At 39.6% G+C, this 26,372-nt stretch overlaps 1 protein-coding gene across 3 annotated transcripts in view; it reads left to right on the top strand.

Moving 5' to 3' along the window:
- The first annotated feature begins 2,981 nt into the window (after positions 1-2,981).
- LOC131678986 (unconventional myosin ID) overlaps positions 2,982-26,372 on the top strand; it is a 69,159-nt gene continuing 45,768 nt past the window's right edge. The window contains exons 1-2 of one of the 3 annotated variants that reach the window (XM_058959494.1): positions 2,982-3,133; positions 3,776-4,211. In XM_058959494.1, the coding sequence (XP_058815477.1) occupies positions 4,114-4,211 (98 nt within the window). In that variant the 5' untranslated portion in view covers positions 2,982-3,133; positions 3,776-4,113. Of the gene's footprint in view, positions 4,212-26,372 lie in introns of all 3 variants that reach the window. The other 2 variants (XM_058959493.1, XM_058959492.1) reach the window with 2 other exon arrangements.

Raw genomic sequence — 26,372 nt, 5'->3', positions numbered from 1 at the left:
CTTGGGTAAGTTCGATTCACCGGGCTCAGCGAAATTTTCCTGGGGTTCCCGTTCGTTAATCTATTCAGTAAAACAATTTTATTACCGAGTTCTCCGCATTGAATACGGGTCAATAATTTCATATGATTTCAACAAGCAGACAATGTACTTGTATGACATGTGGGAGTGTTTTGAAGTGGTTTTAGTGGAGGTAACAACATAAAATCGTGTATTGGATATTTTACAATGATTTTCCTTAACCCCGCAAAACCACGAGGTTGGCAGCAGAGGGTTAAGTTGTTTGGAAGAGATGACAGTTATTATATGATAACTAAAAATATAAAATTGTTCTATAAATTGTAAAGTTATTGCCGTGTTAACCTGAAAATTTGTCATTTCATTCATATAGGAACAATCATTGAAATTATGACAATTTATGCTTTGCAAGATTTGAAATAACTTCGAAGTGTGGTCACGACACCCCTGCTATGTCATATACATTACCAACCCATCTTTTCCATTTTGCATTCGTCCTAATAAGGACGGTTTGTAGATAACTATGTTGATACAAGACGAGAATCTTTTGGAACAATTCAAACCTTGCCGACGATTGTTTTTACTGCGTACATACATACGATCTTTCCCCTTTCGCAGCTCACACCGAATGAGCACGTTTCGCATCAAGGCGTTCCTATTTATTGACTTCACAATGCAGATGGAAGGCCATCCTTTTGTTCGATAAATGAAAATATTTTCATCATTCGTTTTGGTGTAGCTTTCGCTTAGTGGCAGAGTTGCCACATTCAACGATTTTCATGGAAGGATTTGCAAAAACCTTCGGGTTTGTAGATTAGAAAAACATTTTCTTATGATTCTCTGGTAAAAGTACAGAATTAACAAGCGCAAACTTAATACTAGTTAATAAAAGAAACTTTCTAATTAAATTCTTTTTCCATTTTGCATTCGTCCTAATAAGGACGGTTTGTAGATAACTATGTTGATGCAAGACGAGAATCTTTTGAAACAATTCAAACCTTGCCGACGATTGTTTTTACTGCGTACATACAAATGATCTTTCCCCTTTCGCAGCTCACACCGAATGAGTACGCTTTGCAGCCTTCGATGTTGCCTTTTCAGTGATTAATATTGATTCATTCATGTTGATTCATTCTCATTTAAAGTAGTTTTTGAACTATTTAAACAAATTTTATATAGCAAACAACGTATCGGTAGCAAGCATTGAACGTTTTCCTTCCGATTTATGAAACAAGATTGGCAATCCGTTTAGTAGAAGAAAAGTTATTAAGGTTCAAAATGTACGTAACGCTTTCGCTAATATGCACTACTATCGCTTTCTCGCTCGTTCTCGTGGCGTGCATGAGCCTTTCCTTGCCGTCCGGTTTCTAATGGCATAACAAAAACTAATATGCCGGCTTTCTCCCACCAACTGCTCTCGTCGAGCATCCCAATACGAATAATCATAGGAACAAACATGTAGTGGACCTATATATATATATAAACTTTTCATTATTTTATTGTTCGGTTGCTGCACCATATTGACGGCTCTGTGCGGGATGGGCTGAAAATTTTCACTTTTCCGAGTCGTTTTCGAAAGATTTTTCAAAACACTATTTTTCCGTTGATAATGAATGTCCTACATATTCCAAAATTTAATACAACATTGGTACAAATATTTTCGACAAAATGCCGAAGAAATTAATTAAATCCATTCAGTACAACAAAAGATATAAGCGTTCAAAATCTTACATCATTTTTCTTCCGAAATTTTGAAAAGGGGCCCCTATATTGAAAGGTAAGTCGTTAGTCACGACAAAAAGTTGACTGTAACACCCTTTGAAAAGAAAAAAATATTGGAATTAACAGTACTAAGTGTATTCTCCTACAGTTCTCCACAAATTTTCTATGCACCATACATAATAGCAGATAATTATTTTTTCCAATAGATTTCGAGCTTAACGGTTTCTGTGTTCGAAAAATCTACAATGATGGAGGGGGCCCTTACGCTGGACCGTGATTTCTCTCTACAGCCCAGGCCAATTATATCGTAACTATCGTTAACCATATTTTATTTAAACTTGTATCTTTAAATGCGTTTTCCCAAAAGCCATGTTTTCGTCGGAGTTGCCAAGCTCCTGTCTAAAATATTTAGAATATCGGGTGTTTATGAGTTTTCATTTATTCAGGAGAAGTGTCGGCCGGACACGAGTTTTCGGGGAAAAGAATTTTGTTTCGTCTTTACAGCCTCTTCAGGGTAAAAAAATTTAAGAATTTTCTTTTTGTAAAAAAATTATAATTTCGCGACATATTTATTTTTTCCATAAAGCTAGTGTCGGACTATAGTTATTGGAATATAAATTTTTAAAATATTACTATTTTCCAGTTTCGACCACTCGAATTGGAGAAAGTTTGGCACAAAGTCGGGTGCCATTTTATGTGGAATCGCGGTTACAGGCGATATGAATCGCCTGTAACCGCGATTCCACATAAAATAATAATAATTCTAGATTGCATATATTTTTTTTTATTTCAAAATTGTAAGAAGAAGAACTGACTAACAAAATTCAAAAGTCGCATCAAAATATCTTGAGTAGTTTTTTTGCAATTCATCATGAAAAAACGCTCAAAATTCGGGCTCACTACCAGATGCCCTTTTCAAAAAGGCCATGATTACTGTACACTAGTGTAATGAATTGCAAGGGCTTTTAAGGTTTTTAACCAACTTGGGACATTCCGCGAGAAATTTAGCCAAAATGCGATTATTACATAATTTACTGATATTACAAATGCGAAATTATCATTATAATTTTCTTTATTAAATAAGTTTGCATCACCCTAACCGAATAATGTAGCGCGATAAAATCAAGCACGCCGCGTATCGCGCGTCATATAGCAACAACACACACGCACACAAACTGCTGTACTGGAGGTGGTGCATGCGGTGGGAACCTTTTCCTATCTTCTTTTCGTCGCGTCGTTTGGCATGAGCTTTGTTACCAGCTGTTAGTTTTTGTGGTGACTTCGGTAGAAGACGTACGGTTTTTACAATCCCGTCGTACATTTTGCAGTAACTCGTGTGTTTATTCGGATCTGTCTTTCTCGTCATTAGCATTCTCCCATTAGAAAGTGTTCTCCGGTAATTTTACTAGTGTTTCGAAGATTACAACAGGTAACCGGTGTGAGTCACAGTTTGTGGCCGGAAAGAGTAGTGAAACAGTGTCAGTGAATCAGTCTATACTCGTGTCGCACCACCAGTCAGTGAATCAAAAATCAATCAACTTCGGGCCTCTTGGGGCATTAATGGCACACTGTTTGGGTGTGCGTTCCCGGTTTGGCATGTTAACGTTGTGAATATTTACCGTTGTTCGATGTAAAGTGATAATACAACACAGTGTAACAGTCGGGACGTCGCTTGGCGTGCAGGAATGTTTGCGTACGCAGTCTTTTGTTCTGCGCGTTGTGGCTGAACACTTTTTTTTATTTTGTTTTCATTCGCGGTGTGTAATTTTCCATCAACACTGTCGCATTGCACAGACAGCGGTAAACTTCCACCTATTTGGAGTGGTGTTGTTTTTTTTCGGTTCAGTTTTTGTCCAGTTGTCCACTATTGTCGCAACTCGCAGCAGCAACGCCCCGGGGTGTAATAGAGAGAGAGTTTCGTTGAACTTTCGCGTTGTCATTTAATTCAACAAGTGTAGCTGTTGAATGAATTTGACTTTTTCAGACCCGTGAAAAGTGCGGTCCGAATAATATGGTCTAATTTCGCATCCAATTCCAGTGAAAGAGGCTGCATTTATGTATGCGGAAACTAGCGGTGCCGAAAAGCGAGGAATACAGCCAAAAACAGTGAATCAGTGCCCGGTTGGGTTAGTGTGCGGCGGCAGATACAGCCGTTTTAGGAATACGCGGTGATTCACAGAGTGGCAGCACCGGACAACCCCGCGTACCGTGTGTGTATGTAAAACGGCCCTAACCTAAAAATAAAACGGTATATTGGTGGAAAAAAAATAAAAGCAAAAGTATCGTCATCGGTGACGGTCATCGTCATCAGGCCGCAAGCGAGTTTACGAAAAAGGAGAAGCCAACAGCAGCAACAACAACAATAACAGTCACACGATGGCACTGCATCAGAATGGGCAGCAGATCGGCGTGCAAGATTTTGTACTGCTCGATGTTGTCACGATGGATAATTTCATGGACAACCTAAAGAAACGGTAGGTGTATGTTTTTGTTGAAGGATGCTTGGAGGGGATTATGCATAAAATGTGCGACGTGCTTCAAACTAGCACTTAAATAAAACTAGCACAAAACTGAGACACTATGTACTATTGTTGTTAAATTAATCATCCCGTGTATAATTTCTTGATTTTTTGATGTGCGAGAGCATGCCAATGGATATAATTTTTCGACAACAGAAAATAACGATTAACAGCTGAAAATCGTTGACTCACGTTTTATTAAATTTTCTCGTTTGACGTTTTAGCTACTGCAGTGTGGCTTTTGAGCCAGAAAAATAGTTTGTTTTCACTTTCTTATAAGCAAAACAAAGCTTCTCTGCTTGCTTCTCGAGACATCAATTAGGACCAGTTAGTTGCTTTAGGCGGATTTAGAGTCAACTGGCCCCAAATTGGTGCTAGTTACTGATGAGATGAACTCGAAGCACAAATATCCAATTTCATCCAAAAATGCTGTTTGCAAAAAAAGCTGCTGTTTGTAGCAAGCGAAGCAAGCTCTGAAATTTTAATTTAGGTCTGAATCTGCTTCAGTGACTAAAGGGTCGAACAAAATGATGTGTCACTGACGCGGCCCAAATTGAGAAGTTTCAAAGGTGTCGTGGTAACCAGGGTGTATGTAAGGAGAGTTAAGACAACTGTCATGATTATCAGTCAGTAACATTCCAAACGAACAAACGACCTCTCAAAATACATGGATTTGACTCGTTTGGAATGACACTGACAAATAATCATTGTTCCAATTTTGGCAGTGTCGTCACTCTCCTTATATGCACTCAGGTGGCAAAACACTACACACGCTACAGAAAACAATCCATCCCGGTCAAACCATTCGGAATTTGATTCGGAATCCTGAATGGAGTCAGTATGGATTCCAAATCAAATGCAACAACCGATTCTGAGTCGGAATCGGTTGTTGCATTTGATTTGGAAACCATAATGACTCCATTAAAAAATCCGAACCGGTTCCGGAATGAGTTTAACTGGGATGGTTTGGCAGAATACCTTGTACTGGGTGCTGCAGTATCAGACAAAAAGTAATAATTCGTATCGCATGAATTCTCATGACACATGTTCCGGCATGTTGTAAACGTAGCGAACTACACCTTTCCACATTTTAACATGATTCTTGTAATGATCCTATCGGATGTACGTTGTGTCAGAACGTGTAGTTGTACAACGTATTGCAGTACGTTTAGTACAATGAATCAGCACAGAAGTTTGAATATGACGAAACTGCATAAAGGTGAACTCCGTGAATATAAGCATTATTTTTACCTCGCGAACAGAGGGACGGGAACGAAAATATTGAAAATCAACAGCTACTTCATTGAACCGAAGAATATCCCCACCTTTCAGGCAGACACTCATCAGAGCAAAAATAATAGCAACAATGTCTGATCTCCCATCAAGCCGGCGGGAACCATTATTTGTCGGTTGCTTTATTTGTTTATAACACTTTCTTTTTAGAAGCAGCGCAATCTTCAAAATCGAGACTTGACAGTAGGAAATATTTACAGTCGAACGAAAGGCTGGTGACATTTCGTTTTTCGGAGTTTGGCAACCTCACCAATAAATCATCGTTCTACGGGAACGTCGTGTATATCACTGACGTTCAAACATTTTTCCGGCCGGATAGCTCTATTTTGCAGACGTGTGCAGCTTTATGAAGAAAATTGCAGATGATCGAAATTATTTGCGCGTGGAGATCTCTTTACGCGACGGGGATACATTTATTTCCTCGTACACTGCGTCTTAAGGGTCATTCATTTCTCTCTCGTTTATTGAATACTGGAACTGTTCGTCATTGAGCTGCCAGCGAAGTTCCTTAAGTTTCCGCTTTTCCCTCACAAAGTTTGTGACGTTGTCGCACATCACCAGACGCAGTCTACCACGAATGGTTACAGATCTTCTGAATGCCATAACATCGTGATGTATCAAGATGCACGTAACAGGAGCGTCACAATTTACATTCACGAACATGTCAAAGTTTGTGTCGCTTAGGGGGATCCGAAAAAAAACCATACTTGTCAGTAAAGCGGAGCGGCGAAGAAACGCTATGGATGGTGGCTGAGACACGGCCACAAACCTGCTGGAGCGCTAGAGCTGGCGAAAATCGCAATATGGAAGGCACCAGCCAAGCGACAGCGTTCGATGGACACCGATTCGACGATGAATAGTAGGTGCAGGAAGGAGTCCCAACAAGGGACAGAATCCAAGACGGACACAAAAAACTGAACAGCGCCCAACCTTCAACGAAATTGCCAAGCCGATGGTCACCTTTCAGGTTGGGTACCCTGCAAGTACCCCCAAACCACGAATAACTGAACGCTACTCGATGCACACTGATCGATAGCGTCATGGAGCAGAGCTCAAGCAATACGAGGCCCAAGTTTAGGAATTGTATATACACACAAGGGTGTCTGTGCAGACAAGGATGTAACTACTTGGTTACAGGATGCCACAGCTGCTATGAAGCCCTTGGAAGTCACTTCATTAAAAGTCGCTGAAGCGGCACAGCTTTTAAAACTGACACCGTATTTTCCCGACAGCATCGACAGGTCCGATAGAAACATCCTCTCCCTAGTGCAGATTCAGAACGACCCTGGTCGCGAAGAAAAGCACGGTCCTAAAAACGGTAGATCTCTTGTTGGCGGTAGATACGGCTTCAGTGAAACTGATACCCTTCTAGCACAACCAGCTGAACTACGTATTCAGCAAGTCTGGAATGCGCCAGCGCGAAGGTGCCCCGATCTGTAAGTTCTAGGTAAGCATTAACGGAAAAAGCTCCTGTGGGTGGCCCAGTGCGGAACACTTCACGGTGGACTTCTGATCGCCGAGTGTATTGGTGACAGTCCGTCTCACGAACTATACACAAAAGCATCCTACCGTATGCGGTTCACAAACTGATACGCAAGAAGTGGATGGGCTCAAGGTGCGCAAACGGCAAGAGCCAAAGTCCATACTGGGTCAAAGAAGGCCACTGGAACGTCAAGCAGCACGAAGCCCGCGACTAGACTGTGGGAAAAATAAAGAGGACGAAGTAATGGTCCCAAAAATCGACGGACAAAAAAAACAAAAGAGGGTGGGCGTAGCATAAAAAAACACCAAAACAATAAGCAGCATTCGCTGCATCCAAGTGGCACTTCATCACGCAAAAAGTGTCACAAGTGTCCTTCTCCGGGGGTTCACCAACGAGCGCCTAGACATCACACTTATACAGGAGCAGTTTGTAGTGTAATAAAAACAAAATCTTTGGTTTAAATTCCTCAGCTCACAAGTTAGTATATTCTGAAGACCGGTCAACTCCGAGAGCTGTAGATCTGATAAACGAAGCAATAAAGTTCTCTTCAATTACAGATTTCATTCAACGAGACGTCGTTGCAATAACAGTGGAGGCACCAACGCCTAGTGGCAAGCAGGAGATTGTGATTGCATCTGTTTACTTTACTGGCGATGAGGATACAGCACCACCTTCTGAAATCGATGTCCTCATAAAGTACTGCAGAAGCATAAGCAAGCCCTTCACCGTTGGATGTGATGCCAATGCACATCACACAACATGGGATAGCACGGATATAAATAACAGAGGTGAGTACCTACTGGAATACCTTTTGTCGAATGATGTCAATGTATGTACCTACATTTATGAACGCAGCTAGGCGCGAAGTGCCCGATCTCACGTTATGCAGCACTCAGATAACGGAAAAAGATAAAGAGTTGGCACGTTACTGACGAACCTAGTCTGTCGGATCACAGACACATAATGTTCGCCATAGAAGCCAATAAACTTAAAATGCAAAAACTCAGAAAAATAAAGAAAACAAATTGTGTATTCCGACCACACCTGGAACAGTCGAGAAGAACGTGGAGTAAGATCCAATCTGCGGCAGATCTGGATAATGCCCGTAATGACATTTGTCTATTCTAATGAGGTATGTATGTTGCGATGATACTTGATGGAATGAAAATCTAGCAACGCTAAGGAAGGAAGCTGATCGCCTTTTCAATATAGCGAAGATTACTGACCGCTCTTACCAAATACAACGCTGAGTTGAGAAATGGTGAAAAACTATCAATACGCGAGTTTTGTAAAATCATTGGAATCTTTCCAGAGGCAGTTCTCGCCTTCAAAAAATTTTATCAAGCATCACACAAATGACATAGGGCAAATGAAAAGAGCGATGGCCCTCTTACAATTGGCAATGATGCAATAATGAACCCACTTTCCTGGGTCTGTTGTGAAAGACGAGAATTCGACATGTCAGGACTTTGATTGACTCAGCCCTAACAGGGCCTGTAGGGCGTCACAGAAACTGGCCGGTCAAATTTTCCCACCTCTCTAATTAATTGGTCTATCAACACCTTCGAACCCTACAAATCTCCCGGCTCTGATCATATTCTTCCAATGTTTCTAGGAAAAATTCTTCTAGATCTACTAAACATCTTGAGATCCAGTTTTATTCCTGGGCTCCCATCTATAAACTGGAGAAAATATAGGGAAATATTTGCACTACCCAAGGTCTATAGATCCATCAGTTTAATATCAACACTTCTGAAACTGCTGAAAAAACTACTGGGCCACTATATTCGAATGGACCACTAATTGAAAGTTCCGCTAAACAAATATCATTTTGCACATCAAAAGGGCAAACCTACGGAAACAGCTCTACATACCTTAGTGGCACTTATTGAGAAAACCCTTGATTTCAAGGAAATAGCAATTTGCGCTTTTCTTTACGTCGAGGGTGCTTCTACTAATACGTCCTAAATATCAATTGACAAAGCTCTGGCGAAAAGAGCAGTGGAAAAATTGAAAGGGGACCGGATTCCTTCAATGCTCAGAACTCGAGAGATAACACACACGTTGGGAGACACGAAAGCAACCATAACAGCCAATACAGACAGTTCCCAGGGAGGAGTGCTGTCACCCCTACTCTTGTCACTAGTGGTGGACGATCTTCTCAATGGTCGGATTGAAAAAGATTTCGAGATGGTTGGATATGCAGATTCTATTGTCCTAATTGTGAAAAGGAAACATGAATCATAACAATAACCTGGTGTTCCAGTCGGAAAAAGAACTGAAGTTGGTCTTAGCTACGCACAAGAAGCGAAACACCTAGATATTACCATAGACGAAAAAGATGGGTGGGTAATGTCTGCGACATAACCGGAGAGATGTAGAATACATAAGGAACACGTTCTTCAAATATGTTGATACTCATTAGGATTTTCGGACAAAAGCTGATTTGGGCGAGGAATATTTCAAATTATTCTTTACAAAAATGATGGTGGTCCTGAAAAGGACCGGTTTTGTTGGCGTTGTTGGCCTTGGTGAGGGAGATGGCTAACGATGAAATTAATTGTTAGCATGAGGAAGTCGCGTAGTACTGGCCAATGGAAGAACAGATAATAATTGATTCCTGAAAATCAATTTTTCTTTATTCATGTAAATTATACATATTTACAAATCTAACAGAAGATTCCTGATCATATTTCTGAATCATTAGTGCGAACATTGTGTAATTTGGTTAAGTACAATGAAAGTTACAAACTTTCCAAACTCGACCTTCTGTTCATTCAGAAATATTGAAATGGGGTGTCGTGGTCACAATAAAAAAAGATGGGTGGGTAATGTCTGTCACATAACCGGAGCGTCGTGATTTCAATTCGAGACGTTAATTTAAAACTAATAATATTCAACAGAATCACGTTTGAATGGGAAATTTTCAAATAATTCTCTATGGTAATAATGGTGGTTCTGAAAAGAACCTTTGGTATCGGCGTTGGTGTTGATGGTGATGCGCTGAATCGTTGGATATTTTTGGCATGATAGTTACGTGCCTGGCGAACTGTTTTGTAGCCTCGAACAAAACGACAAGACTGGCTTCTTCGGGTACCATTACGGCTGAACTTTATAAGCTTAGCTCGACTTTGAAATCCTGCACAATCTCACGAATCAGACACTGGTAGGGCCATTTTGTTTGCTACTAGCACGGAGCTGCACAAAAAATCATTTAATGCAGTTAGTTCACGGGGGCTGCCAAAAAGCTTGAATAGAAGCATGCGACTTCAACGTTTCTCTTAAACACATGCAACAACACATTCGTTTTGGTAATACTGATAATAACAGTAGAAAGGAATGGAAAAGCAGTGCACGAAACGAGCGAGAGGATAATTTAAATTTTTGTTCCGTGTGCAAGCTACTTCTTTCCACCCAACGTATTATGTTGCTTGTTGAAAATTTGCTACACACCTTAAAATAAAAGTTTCAGTTTAACTCTCACTAGAACACAATTGATTGGTCCTGAAAAGAACCGTTGCTTTTATTGTAATTTACGCCCACTCCCACAAACCGACCAAGTAGGCATCAGTGGCTTCATTACGGCTGAGTTTTGTAAGCGTAGCTCGACTTTGAAGTAATACACAACCTTACGAACCAGACGCTGGAATGTTAGCCAGCGGATTAGTTGCTCCGTTGCCCTTTAGTTGGGGCGAAATACTAGCATGGCGACAGTTCCTGATCGGTAGTTGGTTGCGATGGGCCACCAGTAGCTGGGCACTTTTGCGGACCGTCATCATCGCCAACTGCTTTCCTCCGGTGGACTGGCTGCTTGCTAGTGCTTGAACGAATACGAATGATGAGAAAAACCGACCGACCAATATTCATATATGAAAACACAAGAAAGCACTACTATCGCTCTCCCGCTCGTTTTCGTGCCATTCCTGTGCCTTTCCTTTCCGTTCGGCTACCAATACTAGCATAACCAAAACGAATATTCTGTCTTTCCATCGCCTTCAATCTAGTGGCCAGTGCTAGCAAACTTGCATGTTCAGTTTTTCAATAACAACATTCCAACAATATTTTCAAAGAATGTTGCAGATTTGAAAAGAAGGAAGGAGAAGAAATTTAAATTCTTTTGTTTTATTTGTTAGCGCTGATAAAGGCTATTTAGTTTGCTACTAGCAAGGAGCTGCACAAACAAATCGATTTATGCAGTTAATCAACGGAGGCTGCCAAAAAGTTCGAATAAAAGCATGCGACTAGTGTACTTTGCATGTTCTATATTTTATCAATACTAGAGAGGATCAATAAAATAATTCAAATTGTTATAGCGACATGCAATTGTGGCAACACTGGCTATGAGATGGTGGGGGAACACGCACATTCGTTTTAGTTATGATGGTAGTAGCAGCAGAAAGGAATGGAAAAGCAGTGCACGAAAACGAGCGAGAGAAGATAATTTAAATTCTCTTTCTTTCTTTCCACACATCGTATTTCTTATATTGCTTTCTGAAAATTATTTGTTATACACCATAAAATGTAAATTTCAGTTTAACTAGGGCGACCATACGTCCTGGTTTCCCAGGACATGTCCTGGTTTTTCAGTGACTGTCCTGGTGTCCTGGGAAGTCAAAGGATATGCTTGATTTGTCCTGGTTTTTGTCCTGCAAGCCTAAATTATTTTTCTTAACTGAGCCTTCGCTTTATTTTCTCTAGTTCAGATTGCAGTTACGACCGATCGCAACCATAACTGCAGCGTAAACTCAACCTCAAGCAAAATACGACAAAGTTCTATACACTCGAATGCCTCAATTGTACCATCCGATGTCTTTTTTAGTCTCTCAAGTTTCTTCCCTTACGCGGAAATTGAAAAGATAAAGAACGAAGAGTTCGTGCATAGCATATGAATGACTTGTACTGCCGTGAAAAGCATAACAATCCCATACGTATAGGAAGACTCTTGTGCGTATTACGGGAGTGTAATCCATTATTAAGGTAATTTGAATTTCACAGCCGAACAAATCGGTTCCCGTTGTGAACCAATCTCTGGCCGCTATCAATGTCGATGAAACAATAATAACTAAAGATTCTTCCCGGATTAAATTGCCTTTCAATCCAAGATCCGAAGAATTCCTTTTGGTGCCTCTGAGAATACAAATTGCAGACGTATTGGTGACTTAACTTCTGTTAAGTTCTCTTTCCGGTGGCATTTTTTCGCCTTACTGCAAATCCGCGAACATTTTTCCAATCTAACAAAGGGAAATGACGAAACAACAATAACTATCGTGGAATAATTTCACTGAGTGCTCTCTTTAGCTGGTGATTATGGACCCACTTCACGGTCAATGCTAGCAGTACTTAATCCACTATTAACATAGCTTCACTGGGCGCTGAACAGCGACTAACCTGCCGAGTCTAGCATCCTAGATAACAGGAAGTATGGAAGGTCGCGCTCAAACTGATATTATTTGCACCAACCTATCCGCTATGTTTCATATAACAATTGTTAAAATGGAGTAATTTGCAATCAACGGCAGCTTTGCAGCTGTTTCGATCCCAGTTTTCAGATCAAGAGATAATGATTGTCATTGGAGATTGGCAGCTACTTCTTCTTAAATAAAGAATGGCGCAGAGAAGCTACTTGACACCGTTGATGTTTCTACTTTACTTCAATGACGTGTGTTTAGTACGGATCTCCCCTTACCGGTCCTGCATAGAGGATTTAAGAATATTTCATATCATCCGCTAAATTAATGATTATTCGCTGATGGTTATGTAACAAGAACTGCGTGTGTGTGAATCTGAAAAATGAGCTCGGCGATCGAATTCTCATGAAAGACTTTGGCTGAGCTGTGCCTGCCAGACTCCAGAACAGAGGTTTTGCTGCCGAGTCTCTGGCTACCAGCACCTAGAAGTTTTTAGCTGCCGAAAACCTGGGGAGAAGACACAATCGATTAAGAGGTGATGGAGGGCATTAGTCCCCTTTGGACTGTCCTGGTTTTTCACTCCCTTGATATGGTCACCCTAGTTTAACTCTTATTAGAACACAATTAATTGGTCCTGTAAAGAACCGTTTATTGTTTTATTGCGGGAGCATAATTCAGACGCACTCCCCGCGGACACGGTGAGCTAGAAAGCACTATTTTGCATTCTCGAACAAACCGACCAAGTAGGCATCGTTGGCTTCTCGGGGCATCATTACGACTGAGCTTTGTAAGCGTAGCTCGACTTTGCAGTCCTGCACAATCTCACGACCCAGACGCTGGAACGATAGCCTACTCTGTTGCCCTTTAGTTGGGGCGAAATTCTTGCAGGGCGACAGTTCCTGATCGGGTTGCGATGAGTCACCAGTAGCTGGGGCACTTTTTCCGCCGTCGTCATCGCCGACTGCTTTTCTTCGGTGGACTGGCTGCTTGCTAGTGCTTGAACGAATACGAATGATGAGAAAAACCGACCGACAGATATTTATATAATCGCGCTAATATGCACTACTATCGCTTTCTCGCTCGTTCTCGTGCCGTGCATGAGCCTTTCCTTTCCGTCCGGCTTCTAATGGCCTAACCAAAGGAATATGCCGTCTTTCCCCCACCAAGTGCTCTCGTCAAGCAACCCAATGCGAATAACCATACGAACAAACATGTAATGGACCTATATATAAACTTTTCATTATTTTATTGTTCGGTTGGTCTACCATAACGACGGCTCTGTGCGGGATGGGCTGAAAATTTTCACTTTTCCGAGTCGTTTTCGAAAGATTTTTCAAAACACATTTTTTTTGTTATTAGTACATGTTATACATACTTCAAATTTTAATACAGCATAGAGGAACATATTTGCAACAAATTGGTCTAAAAATCAAATCATTCTGTTAAGTATGATAAAAGTTATTAACGTTCAAAATCTGACGCGGCGCCGCAGCCGATATTTTGAAACGGGACCCCTATATTGAAACCTTAAATGTATTCTACATTAAAACTGAATCGGAACTCGCACCTGACATACGCCGTTATTAAAGCAACTATAGCACTGTGAGCGTGCAGTAAACTTGGGGTCTCCAACCGAGGTTGTTATGGTGAAGGCGAAACTAGGCTCTCCGAGACTGCTGAAGGGTAATCAACTCTGATGGGGATTTTGGAGAAAAAAAGGCGTCACCCGAAAAGCAACGTCGCGAATTTATTTTACGCAGCACCTGGAAAATCCTCAACTCTCTCATCGGGACATTGGAAAACAACTCGGAATCGTGCAGTCAACGGTGAGTCATGAGTTTTAACGTAACTAACAAACTCTGAACACCGAACGGAGGGAGAAATACGGTCGGAATGGATGTTCTATTGGTGATCAGGATTACAAACGTGTAGTGAAAGCGTTCGAGAAGAATCCTAACGCTTCGGTCAGGGATGTGTCCAAAAAATAGAATCTGTCCAAGTCTTTCGTTCAGAAAGCCAAAGACCGATAGGGACTGCATACGTACAATGGGCAGAAAGCCCCAAATCGCTTCGACGGCAAAATACGCTGGGAAGGCCACGGGCCCGGAAACTACAGACAGGTGCTCACAAACCCTCATTGTCTCATCATGGATGATGAGACTTACATCAAGGTGGACTTTCGGTAGCTTCCGGGGCTACTGTTCATCACCGCCCAGTACAAGTTTAATGTTCCGGAGGAAGTAAGGAAGCAGAAGTTTTTGAAGTTTGCCAATAAATACACGATTTGGCAAGCAATATGCTCATGTGGCAAAGCAAGTGCGTCGTTCGTGACTACTGGGACTGTACACAGAAGATCTACCCCAAGAAGTGTCTACGGAAGCTTTGTTGAAACAACACGAGAGGACCCTACGATCTTCTGGTCGGATCTAGCTTCGTATCACTGTTTAAATGTTGTCCTGGAGTTGTACGAAGCCAACGGGATCACATTCGTTACCCATTGACATGAACTCCCCCAACGCACTAGAACTAAGGCCCGTCGAAAAATACTGGGCAATTATGAAGCAGACACTACGGATTTACATGTCCAAGGAGGTCAAATCTGAGAAAGTCATGAAGAAAAAATGGGTTTCCGTACAGAAGAAGCTGCAGCCAGATGCTCTACAGAAACTATTGAGTGGAATTAAAGTGTAGGGTGCGAGCGTACGGTTATGGTATTGGAGTTGCAGGAAATAAATATGCCAAAACCTTGAAATGTGCGTAATTTCGTGCAAGAAACGCCAAACGAAATGAAGAGGACATACTTTCTGCTTCTGGCCAAGTCAGACGTACAATCGAACCAAGTGAACAACAACTAGTAACCTCTCGATCTAGTGTGCATTGTCTCGAGAACAAAGGAAACTTTTAATTTATTCTTGCCATCATGAGTAAAGTTGACGAAAAATCTCTGCTCCAACCCAACACAGCGGTCGTTGACTTTAAATTCTGTTCAATAAGATTGAGTTTTAGTGAAGTGGAATACCTGCTGAAGGTGAAGATGCAGCTAAAGCTCAAGGAGGTTATGTATCTACAGAATCATCATCTTCGCAATGTAGTGCTCATATCATTCAACACGTTAGCACAAGCCGAACGTTTCGTTTTGCAGAACAACTTGAAGCACGTGGCTGAAAGTGATAAAGTTGGATTTAAGATTCCCGTGTATATAGAAAAAGACTATGTAGATGTAAAATTGCATGACCTATCATCACGTACCCCTCCTGATCTAATCGCAAAATACATGTCGCAGTACGGAGAAGTAGAATCCGTTACACGTGATACGTGGAGAAATTTCTTCCCGGGTACACCTAACGGTGTTCTTGTGGTGAGAATGCGGATTGAAAGACCTATCCCCTCCCACTTGACTATAAAACTCAAAACCCACGAAACTACTATTAATCAAACTACGTTATGCACCCATGAGGGGCAAACTCATACGTGCAAGTATTGTAATCAGACAGCGCACCACGGACAACCTTGCGCGGAAGATACAGAGGAGAATGCATCTCTACCGATTGCCAACGCATCCACGGCAAACCAACCCAAAAAAGAATTTTCAATACCAATACCTGAACCACAAACAGTTGCTAAATTTGTGGCAGCTGTTCAGTCCATATTGACAACTGCCAAAGCAGCATCCAGCACCCCTGAAACAACTGTAAGTAACATCGGTGATGAAGATAATAAGAATAACGACGGATTTACATTGGTCACCCGTAAGTGCAAGAAGCAGGAAAGAACATCTGGTCGCGAGCACCAAGGCACTTTTAACGACGACGACCTTGATGTGGAGGACAGGAGAGAATCAAACGGTCCCCATGACGCAGTAGGCGAGCCGCGAAAGAAGGTCTCCGCTCGCAATAAAAAGTTGCGCGCACGAGATTCAACGGACAAACAATAATATTTGTTTTTTATTTTTGTTTTTTGTATATTGTAAACACATAAAAGATCCACGGCTCCGTTAAGCTACCGCTATGAGCCGTGTCAAATAAACGAAATAAAAAAAGAAGACAATTGCGTTTGTTCAATATGATGCCATCATTCGATCAGCCTCTCTCTAAACCAGCTCTAAAGCGCTCGTCATCAATGAAGGCACTTTTCATATTTCGCGTGAATTAACAATTTAACGTGTTGTTGAAGTAGATGATCGAAAAAAACATGATCAAAAAAGAGAAGGAAAAGGGATCCAAAGCGCAAACGAGATCGTCGCACAGCTAAGCAACAACGTGAGCCGGAATACACAACTTCAATTCTACACTCTGACGACGACGAGGACATCGAAGAAGTCATTTGCAAGTATAAAACTAGCTGCTGAAAAACAGGTTTTTCAACGTTTCCTTCCGCGGTTTCATGATTTTTCACACCATTCCACATTTCTTACCTGAATGACGTCAATGGATTGCATTTATTATTTGTGTTATTATAATTTTTAAATATTCTGCAGTATTCATACTTTTCAAATAATAGTTGAACTGCTAATTCTCTAGGTGTGTACATTGTTTTATTTAACCTCGAATATAATGACCCCAATAGTTTAAAAACATCGAAAAAAGTACCTTTGCCTTAAGCTGTACGCACACGAGGCGACAGAACACACTATGGATTTTGTTCTACCTATTCCTTCGCGGCAACAGCAACAGCGTTGGCAGGGGTAGAACAAAACCCATAGTGAATATTTTTTGTGGCCGGTGTCCTGTCGCCTCGTGTGCAAATAGCTTTATTGGATTTCTCTTGAAAAGTATTTAGCCGTGCATCGAATCATTTTTTTTTTTGATTATAGAAATTTTAACCTTAGGGTCATTCGCCTCTTTTCGGGTTAGAGAAATCTCTTTTAGAAAAATCTCTAACCCTATGTGCGGGGTTGGGAATGGAACCCAGATGAGCTGCGTACAACGCAATCGATTTACCAACTACGCTATATCAATATCAATATGGATATTTTTGGAATGGTCTTGAAGAGTTGGTGCCAGAAATTGATTTTTGACGCCATTTTGCAATCCAAGATGGCAACTTCCGGTTTAGCGAAATTCGCTGTGACCCAATCAATATGGGTATTTTCGGAATGGTTTTGACGAGTAGCAGACAAACGTCGATGCTTGCCGTCATTTTAAAATTCTAGATGGCGACTTCCGGTTTACCGAAATTCTCCCATGAAAAATTTGGGCAATCGTCTTAATCACCCTCAAATATAAGATCTAATCATAAACCAGCAAAATGCAAAATATTTTTATGTGTTCATCCAGGAAAGTGCGGTGAGAATGGAAGAGAGAGAAGAAAGAAACGTATGTGGTGTGAGTTGGGGGTTTGAATTTATTCAAATTAAACATATTGCTTAAATTTAAGTAAATTCAACTGTTTAATCAAAACTATTTGTACTACAACTTCAACTTCCAAAAATACCAATATTGATTGGGTTATAGCGAATTTCGCGAAATCGGGAATCGTCATCTTGGACTTAAAATGGCGTCAAAAATCAATTTTTGGAACCTACTCGTTAAGATCATTCCAAAAACACTCATATTGGCTGGGTTATAGTGAATGTGGCTAACCCGGAAGTTGCCATCTTGGTTTTCAAAATGGCATCAAACATCGATCTTTGTCTACTACTCGTCAAGACCATTCCGAAAATACCCATATTGATTGGGCTATAGGGAATTTCCGCTAAACCGGATGTCGCCATCTTGGATTTCAAAATGGCGTCAAACATAAATTTCTAGCATCTACTTGTCAATACCATTCCGAAAATATCCATATTAATTGAGTTATAGCGAATTTCGCTAAACCGGAAGTCGCCATTTTTTATTTCAAAATGGCGTCAAAAATCAATTTCTAGTACCTACTCTTCAAGACCATTCCGAAAATTCCCATATTGATTGGGTTATAGCGAATTTCGCTAAACCGGAAGTCACCATCTATGATTTCAAAATGGCGTCAAAAATCAATTTCTAGTACCTACTCTTCAAGACCATTCCGAAAATACCCATATTGATTGGGTTATAGCGAATTTCGCTAAACCGGAAGTCGCCATCTTTGATTTGAAAATGGCGTCAAAAATCAATTTCTGGCACCTACCCTTCAAGTCCATTCCGAAAACACCCATATTGAATGGGTTATAGCGAATTTCGCTAAACCAGAAGTCACCATCTATGATTTCAAAATGGCGTCAAAAATCAATTTCTGGCACCTACTCTTCAAGACCATTCCGAAAATACCCATATTGTTGGGGTGCGGGCCATAAGGAATCTTCCAGACCCGTCTCTTCCATCTTTCCGAAAATCTTCTAAGTCTTTTGCATTCAAAAGGACTTAGAATATTTTTAGCCAAAGCCGTGTTAATGGCGAAATCCGCCAAGATTCTTCTAAGTTCTTTGTAACTGCCAAGATTCTTCTAAGTTCTTTGCCAAAAACTGCCAAGATTCTTCTAAGTTCTTTGCATTTAAAAGGACTTAGTAATTTTTTTCAGAAAAAAGTCTAAGTCTTTTGCATTCAAAAGGACTTAGAATATTTTTGCAAAAACCGCGTTAATTCGAAAATCCGCGTAAAAAAACCGCGTTAATTGGACAATCCGCGTAAAAAACCTCGTAAAAAAACCGCGCAAAAAACCGCGTAAAAAACCTGGGTGTACTAAAAGACGGTGGACAATACATGAGAAGTTTCCTATAATTTTCAAATAAAAACCATTGCAAGTTTTAAAGATTTTTAGGAATTGGAATCTATTTGTTTTGAGAACCACGTCAAATCTCGCGCGGATTTGGCGCGTTTTTATTTTGTCGTCTTCCGTAACAACCCTGAACGTGACAATATGACCTGGATCACATCAGACTAATTCGCGATATATTGCTTTGTGAACTTATTCACGAACACGATTTGTAGGTCTGAAATGTTTTTTTGGTGCTCAGCGCATTATTCGTTTTCTGTTCGGACATCACACTGAAAGTTATCAAACGAATAATGATTTTCAAGGTCCTAATAGTTTTCTTATATCTACTGCTGGTCGCTAGAAGCTGGACATAACTGTGTGATATTTCTTGACAAAATGCATGGAACAAAAATGATTCCATGAATAATATTGCAAACTTTGTAAAAAAGTTCACGTGAAAAATTCATGATCATGATCAGATTTATATGAAATTGAAAATGAATAGAGATGTTTTCTAAATATCACTAGCACGCAAGATAGAACGTGAGTCGTGTACTGGGTATCATGAACCACTTCGAGAATCCATCAATAATATTTCATGCTTTTGTGAACTATTTCACGAGTACGAGTCGTAACTATTATACTAGGAGTCATGAGTCAGTTCACGAATACAAGTATAATATGGCATGATTTTGTGAACTATTTCACGAGCACGGTATTGATTCTTTACTGATATATTAGGAATCAAAAATTAGTTCACGAGGATTGAAATAATTCATGAATAAAAATGCAAGTTACAAGAAATAGTTCATGAGAAAATATGAACTAATTCACAACCACGAAAAGCAGACCCTGATCAGTCTTTAATAAACCAGGAATCAGTTCACAGCGTATAGTCGGACTTTGAAAAATGTTCCCAAAACTATGAATAAAATCACGATTCAACCTTTGGTTTATGAATAATGTTCATAAAGTTTTGAACTAGTTCACCTACAGAAAATTGATTTGTTAATGTTAAAATTGAACATAATTATAAAAACCTATTTTAATCCACCTAGCGGTGCAATTGTGCCTTTCTCAATCATGAATCACGAGAATGTTTGCGTTGTTTATATTCATTAAAAACTTTTAAATGCATATATTACATTTTATTATTATACATCACATGACAACTATATTCAGGAAAATAAATCATTATTCGAGTTCTAAAATTTTGAAAAAGAAAAAACAGCCATGGTAATATTGAACTGAAAAAGGTGCGAAATCGGCAAAGTCCCAAAAAGTCGATCTTGATAAAAAAAAATTTCGAGATAACATAAAATCTCGACGTTTCATGCATTTTAAAGATGTTTGGCATCAAAATACGAATTCGATTTCTGAAATTTGAAAAAAAAATTAGAGTTCCGACTTATATGGGAATTTCATATGTGACCGGACGATTTAGTCTATATTTCCGGACCCATATAAGCGATCCATACGAAATTTTATAGACATCTGTGGGGATATTATAGCTATCATTTGGGACTAAGTTTGTGAAAATCGGCCAAACCATTTCCGGGAAACTGATGTGAGTTCGTAAATTTTGAAACATGGCCGCTTTTCCCGGGCACTTCCGGAACCATCTATGGTGGTCAATGTAGTCAACGAAAGTTTGGTTGGCCGTCGGTGACCTACAACAGCAAATTTAAGTTGTTTGAGAGACATTTTAGCGAAATTTTTACCTTTTTTGCTTTCATCGGAGTATAGGTTTAAATCACAATTTGCTATGTGATCGCACGCCACAGTCTGTAACTCCGGAACCGGAAGTCGGATCGGGATGAAATTAAAAAATAGCCATTTACGGGGACGCAATACCTTTCATTTGAGCCCAAGTTTAGCCGAATCGGTCTAGCCATCTCCGAGAAACCGATGTGACTGTTATTCTGAATTTAGATACCCGATAGATAGCCCCGGCGGAAGGCTTCCGGAACTGATGATGGTGGCCAATGTGGCCAAATAGACTTTGAATGGATGTTAGTGACCTAATAATACAAATCGAAGCAGTTGTGGTCATATTTTGGAAAAAAATTCACCTTTATACATTCATTGCAGAATTTATTAAAATCGACATTTTCTGCGTGTTCGTACTTGTCACCCTGTAATTCCGGAACCGGAAGTCGGATCCATTAGAAATTCAATAGCAGCCTATGGGAACGTTGCACCTTTCATTTGAGACTAAGTTTGTCAAAATCGGTTCAGCCATCTCTGAGAAAAATGAGTGACATTTTTGGTCACATACACACACATACACACACACACATACATACATACATACATACATACATACATACACACATACACACATACATACACACAGATATTTTGCGATCTCGGCGAACTGAGTCGAATGTTATATGAGACTCGTCCCTCCGGGCCTCGGTTAGAAAGTCGGTTTTTGGAGCAATTGCGTAACCTTTCTATATGAGAAAGGCAGAAAGAATAGTATTTAATTAGCTTAATCAGCATGAGTTCAATGTTATCTTCATGTGATTATATTTTGAAATGTTGGTGGAATGGGTTTAAAAGTGGAGGGAATGGGGGGTTAGTAGAGTGGGAGTGGAGGATGCGTCAGAAATCCTTCATCTTATTTTGGTATACGCAAACTAGAGTAATGTTACATCAATTTTAATATTTTTTACATCATTTGAACATCATGGTGGTACCAGTTTATATGGGAATTTGCTGTGTGACCGCACTCTTCAACCCGTAACTCCGGAACCGGAAGTCGGATCAACTAAAAATTCAATAGCAGCTTATGGGAGCGTAATACCTTTCATATGAAACTAAGTTTGCGAAAATCGGTTCAGCCATCTCTGAGAAAATTGTGTGAGTTTAAATGACACACACACACAAACACACACATACATACATACACACACAGACATTTGCCGATCTCGACGAACTGAATCGAATGGTGTATGACACTCGGCCCTCCGGGCCTCCGTTAAAAAGTCGATTTTTACAGTGATTGCATAGCCTTTCTTTATATGAGAAAGGCAAAACACATGATTTTCGTTCATGGTTCTTTTTCGTATGGTTAAAACGAGATTATTCCAGGATTCACGATTATGGGAACAATTTTTTCCGTGCTGATAAATTAGAATACAAAGATTTACGTTTACGTAATTCGACCGCACATTTTCTGTCCCTTTGTTAACTTTGTGCTTCATTCAAGATGCTTTTCATAGTAAGAGACAGGTCGAAGGAAAAAAGTTAACATAGTTAACGAATCAAATCCTTCCATATATATTTTTTATTTTGATTATAGAGGTTTTAACCTTAGGGTCATTCGCCTCTTTTCGGTTAGAGAAATCTCTCTTGGGAAAATTGCTAATCCCTATGGGTTGGGAATCGAACCCAGGTGAGCCGCGTACAAGGCACGCTATGCCCGTCCCCTCCTTCTATATAATATTTATTCCCATTATTTCGCCGTGCGTTCGTGGTATTTTTTCTCCAAATACATTTACCATACAGGGTGTTTGGTTCATGAGTAAGAATCTCTCGAGGGGTGATTTACTGTCACATTTGGAGCAAAAAATCGTTCCACACATACCATCAAATCTCAACCGTTACTAAGTTATTGAACTTTTTGTGTTAAAAACTTAGTTGTCTTAAAATAGCTCTAACTCAAGAAATATACTTTGTATTTCAAATATTTCAGATCCATTGGATAGGTGAGAAAATTTTCCACTGAAAAATGTCATCAAATGTTTCAGCTAATTAGGTTAAGTAATCTTTTCACAGTAATTTATTTAAAATATAACAATTCTGATCGATTTTTCGTTCATTTCGCGAAAGTCTTAATAGTTAACATCACTATTTTAATAATTCAAATTGTTAGTCTTGAAAAGTTGTATAATTTGTTCTTTGACATGATACACTTATCTTGTCTTGTTTTCATGTGTTTGGGTTATTGAACTTGGATATTTTTATCTCATATTCACTAATACTAGCTCTTATTGAAAAAGTATGGCACTTATTGTACCTTTTCTTATTTTTATTCGAAAGCCAGGAAAATTTTGCAGAGAAAAATGTATTAATACCTTTCAGTTAAGTGAATTTAGTATTCTTTTAGAAGTTAATTAGTTTAAAATTAGTGTTATTATTAACATTTTCGTTATTTTCTTAAAATAGTAAATAATAAACTTCATCATTGTTATCATGGAATTAATGCATCTCAGCAAGTTCTACAATTTTTCTATTGACTCCATTCAATTATCTCTTTTAGTTTCGAAGCAAAATCATTTTTATCTTCTCGTTTCATATGCAAAAACAACGATTTCGAACCCACTGCATTTGTGATAAGGCCATGCTGTGTTAACTATTAAATTGCAGCGAAATGAAAAGCGATAGGGATAAAGTGTCAAATAACAAGTTATAGAGAATATAAAGGTGCACCAAATGAACAATAGTGACGATAAATTTAGTTAATTAATAATTAGAATAATTACAAAAATCACCAAAAAACGCAAATTTTGAGTTATTTTACTAGTAAAAAGTCATGTAGTACACTTAACTAAAAGATATCTGTACATACATCGAATGGAAATTTTCTCAGCTTTCCAATTAAGCCCTGATAATAGCGACATAAAGCATATTTTTTAAATTAGAAGTCAATTACAGGAAAAGTTTAAAAGTCAAATTACAAGGAAACGATAAGAGATAGGAATATTATGTTGAAGAACGAATTTTGAATCGTCCTCAAACCCAACTTTTGGATAATAGATATTGCTATAGTCATAATTCATTATTTTGAGAAAATTAAAAAAACCTCATCAAAAACACTAACTTTTAACTACTTTACAACTAAAAGGTAATTAAAACTAATTATCTGAAAGATATGAGAACATTATTCGATAGAAAATTTTCTCACCTTTCCAATGGCACTAAAAGATTTAGAATACGAGGTATACTTTTTGAGTTAGAGGTGTTTTAAGATAAACAAGTTTTTTACACAAAAAGTTCAATAACTCTGTAACGGTTGAGATTTGATGGTATGTGTAGAACGATTATTTGCTCCAAATATGACAGTAAATCACCCCTCGAGAGATTCTTACTCATGAACCAAACACCCTGTATATGCTACACTAAATGGACAATTTTCATCTTCGATGGTGACCTCTAACACCGTGCTACCTTTCACGAACAACGAACTGAAGGCTCATATAGCATTTCGGGTAATTTTGCACGCAGCATTGTAATTCCCGGAAACTGCAGCAGCCCATCAGCCCAATCAGAGTGGACGGTCCTTCTCTCATTCTGCAAAACGAAACGGAACACATTATAGTCAGTAGCCACTAGTAAACTGCAGCGTCCCGAGTAATACTTATTTTCCAATAGAATCAACCAACGCCCAAGGGATGGCAAACAAAGCTGCACCGAATGTTGCATACGAACGGAGGGGATTCTTTTAATTCCTGTGATTTTCATTCAGGACTCAACTATGGAGCAAAATCATTGCGATGTCCTTGATTAGATCCACAGTAAAGCATGTTTGGAAGTAGAATACTGCTAAAGTTTCAATAGATGGGTTACGTTTCAAAATTTTCTGCTGGAATGGATTTTCAGTTTTGTGGTTTGAATAACTTCCGTTGTAGTTATCGAAATCACTTCGCCCTTCCTGACCAGAAATATGTGCAGCAATGTTGTAATCAATTCCGTGAAAGGTACAACTACTATAAATAACGGTTATAATCGTTTGAAAAGTGTGGTTATCTGTGCCATGATTGGTCCGTACTATTCCACCGATGTGCGAACATGAATATATATGAATGGTGACAACAATTACATACGTAATATAATTACCTGAAAGTATGTTCCTTGCATTAAGATTTCCTTCGAAAATAAAATTTTTTGAACGCTCGGTCGTTTGAGGATTAAGCACGACTAAGAATGGACTATTGCGTTATATTTTATTTTCCTGCCCGCCACAACAATATTTGGCTCCGCGGTAATATGCAAACGCAAAACCACCGGCAATTAAAATTCCATCTTATTAACGCGCGGTTGGGCAACATGAAATTGTAGCGCGTTTGGATTTATTCCAAATTAATCCATTGACATACCGATAATAATTGGTGTTATTCGATCCAACGTACCTCGCAACTTCGACCCGGTGCTGTGGACTACAGTGGATGCACGGTGACTTTTATGTACACAGCAACACGGACAGCGAGTGCATACCGCATCGCCATCAGAAACAAATCGATTGCGTATATCCAAATAATTATAGCAGGCCGTAACGGGTCATAACGAATGACCGTATTTGTTTTCGAGCGCTGGTTTCATCGGTGGCCTAGCAAATGAAAAATGCACTTATTCACGGAGGAAAATCTTCGGCACGCGGCAATGTCAATTGATAAGATATGCGCGTGGATGTTTTTCGGTAACAAGGTTGAGTAGAGATGAGTTTGCTTCAAAGTTTGCTTGTTGGTAGGTTGGCTAAAATAAATTTCTTTTCATTTGTTTGTTTATTTGCGGAGCAGGGAAAAGCCCGCTGGAGTGAAGCTTATTTTCGCCTCTTCTCCAGTAGGCATAAAACCTTCTCATCTTTTCATTGTCAACAGACAATATGCTAACCCCAATGACAAATAAGCTAATTACTATATAATACACAGAATATAAATAATATACAATGATAGAACATACAAGTAAGTTCAGTATCTATTAACTATGTCTAACACAAACTCGAAAAGTTAAACTTGCTTAAGTACTATTGGTTATATGTTGTTTATTACCTTCACCAACAGGCCCCTTGGCCCCAATGGTGGTTGCTTAAACTAATTACATTTTAGTATTGACAACATTTTCACTTTTATCGCATTCCGCGTCCTGTTGAAGTCAAAGGCCGTCGCCACACTGTTAAAAATTCGTTGGAGTCCGGTAACAGCGCTCTGGCAACCATAGTTGGTTCTCCTGAATGGAACTCGCAGAAGGGAGTTATTGCGTAGAGCTCTAACGCGGGCTTGAAGATCCAGACGTCCGAGGATTGTAGGGCAATCCACTCTGGCAGAGAGTAAGTCCGAGACGAACAGGGCTCGAGAGCAGTCCCTCCGAATGCTGAGTTTATCGAGGTGTATTAGCTGGCAACGGTTTTCATAGCTCGGCAGCTGAAATCGCCTTGGGAGATGACGAAGGGCGAAGCGTATGAACCTGCTTTGGACAGCCTCGATTCTGTCAATCCCGTTCTGGTAGTACGGATTCCAAACAGCTGAACAATAT

The sequence above is a fragment of the Topomyia yanbarensis genome, chromosome 2 (genome assembly GCF_030247195.1).
Source record: "Topomyia yanbarensis strain Yona2022 chromosome 2, ASM3024719v1, whole genome shotgun sequence".
Taxonomy (NCBI): domain Eukaryota; kingdom Metazoa; phylum Arthropoda; class Insecta; order Diptera; family Culicidae; genus Topomyia; species Topomyia yanbarensis.
Note: the sequence above shows the minus strand (reverse complement) of the source record. Positions and strands in the feature narration are given on the sequence as shown.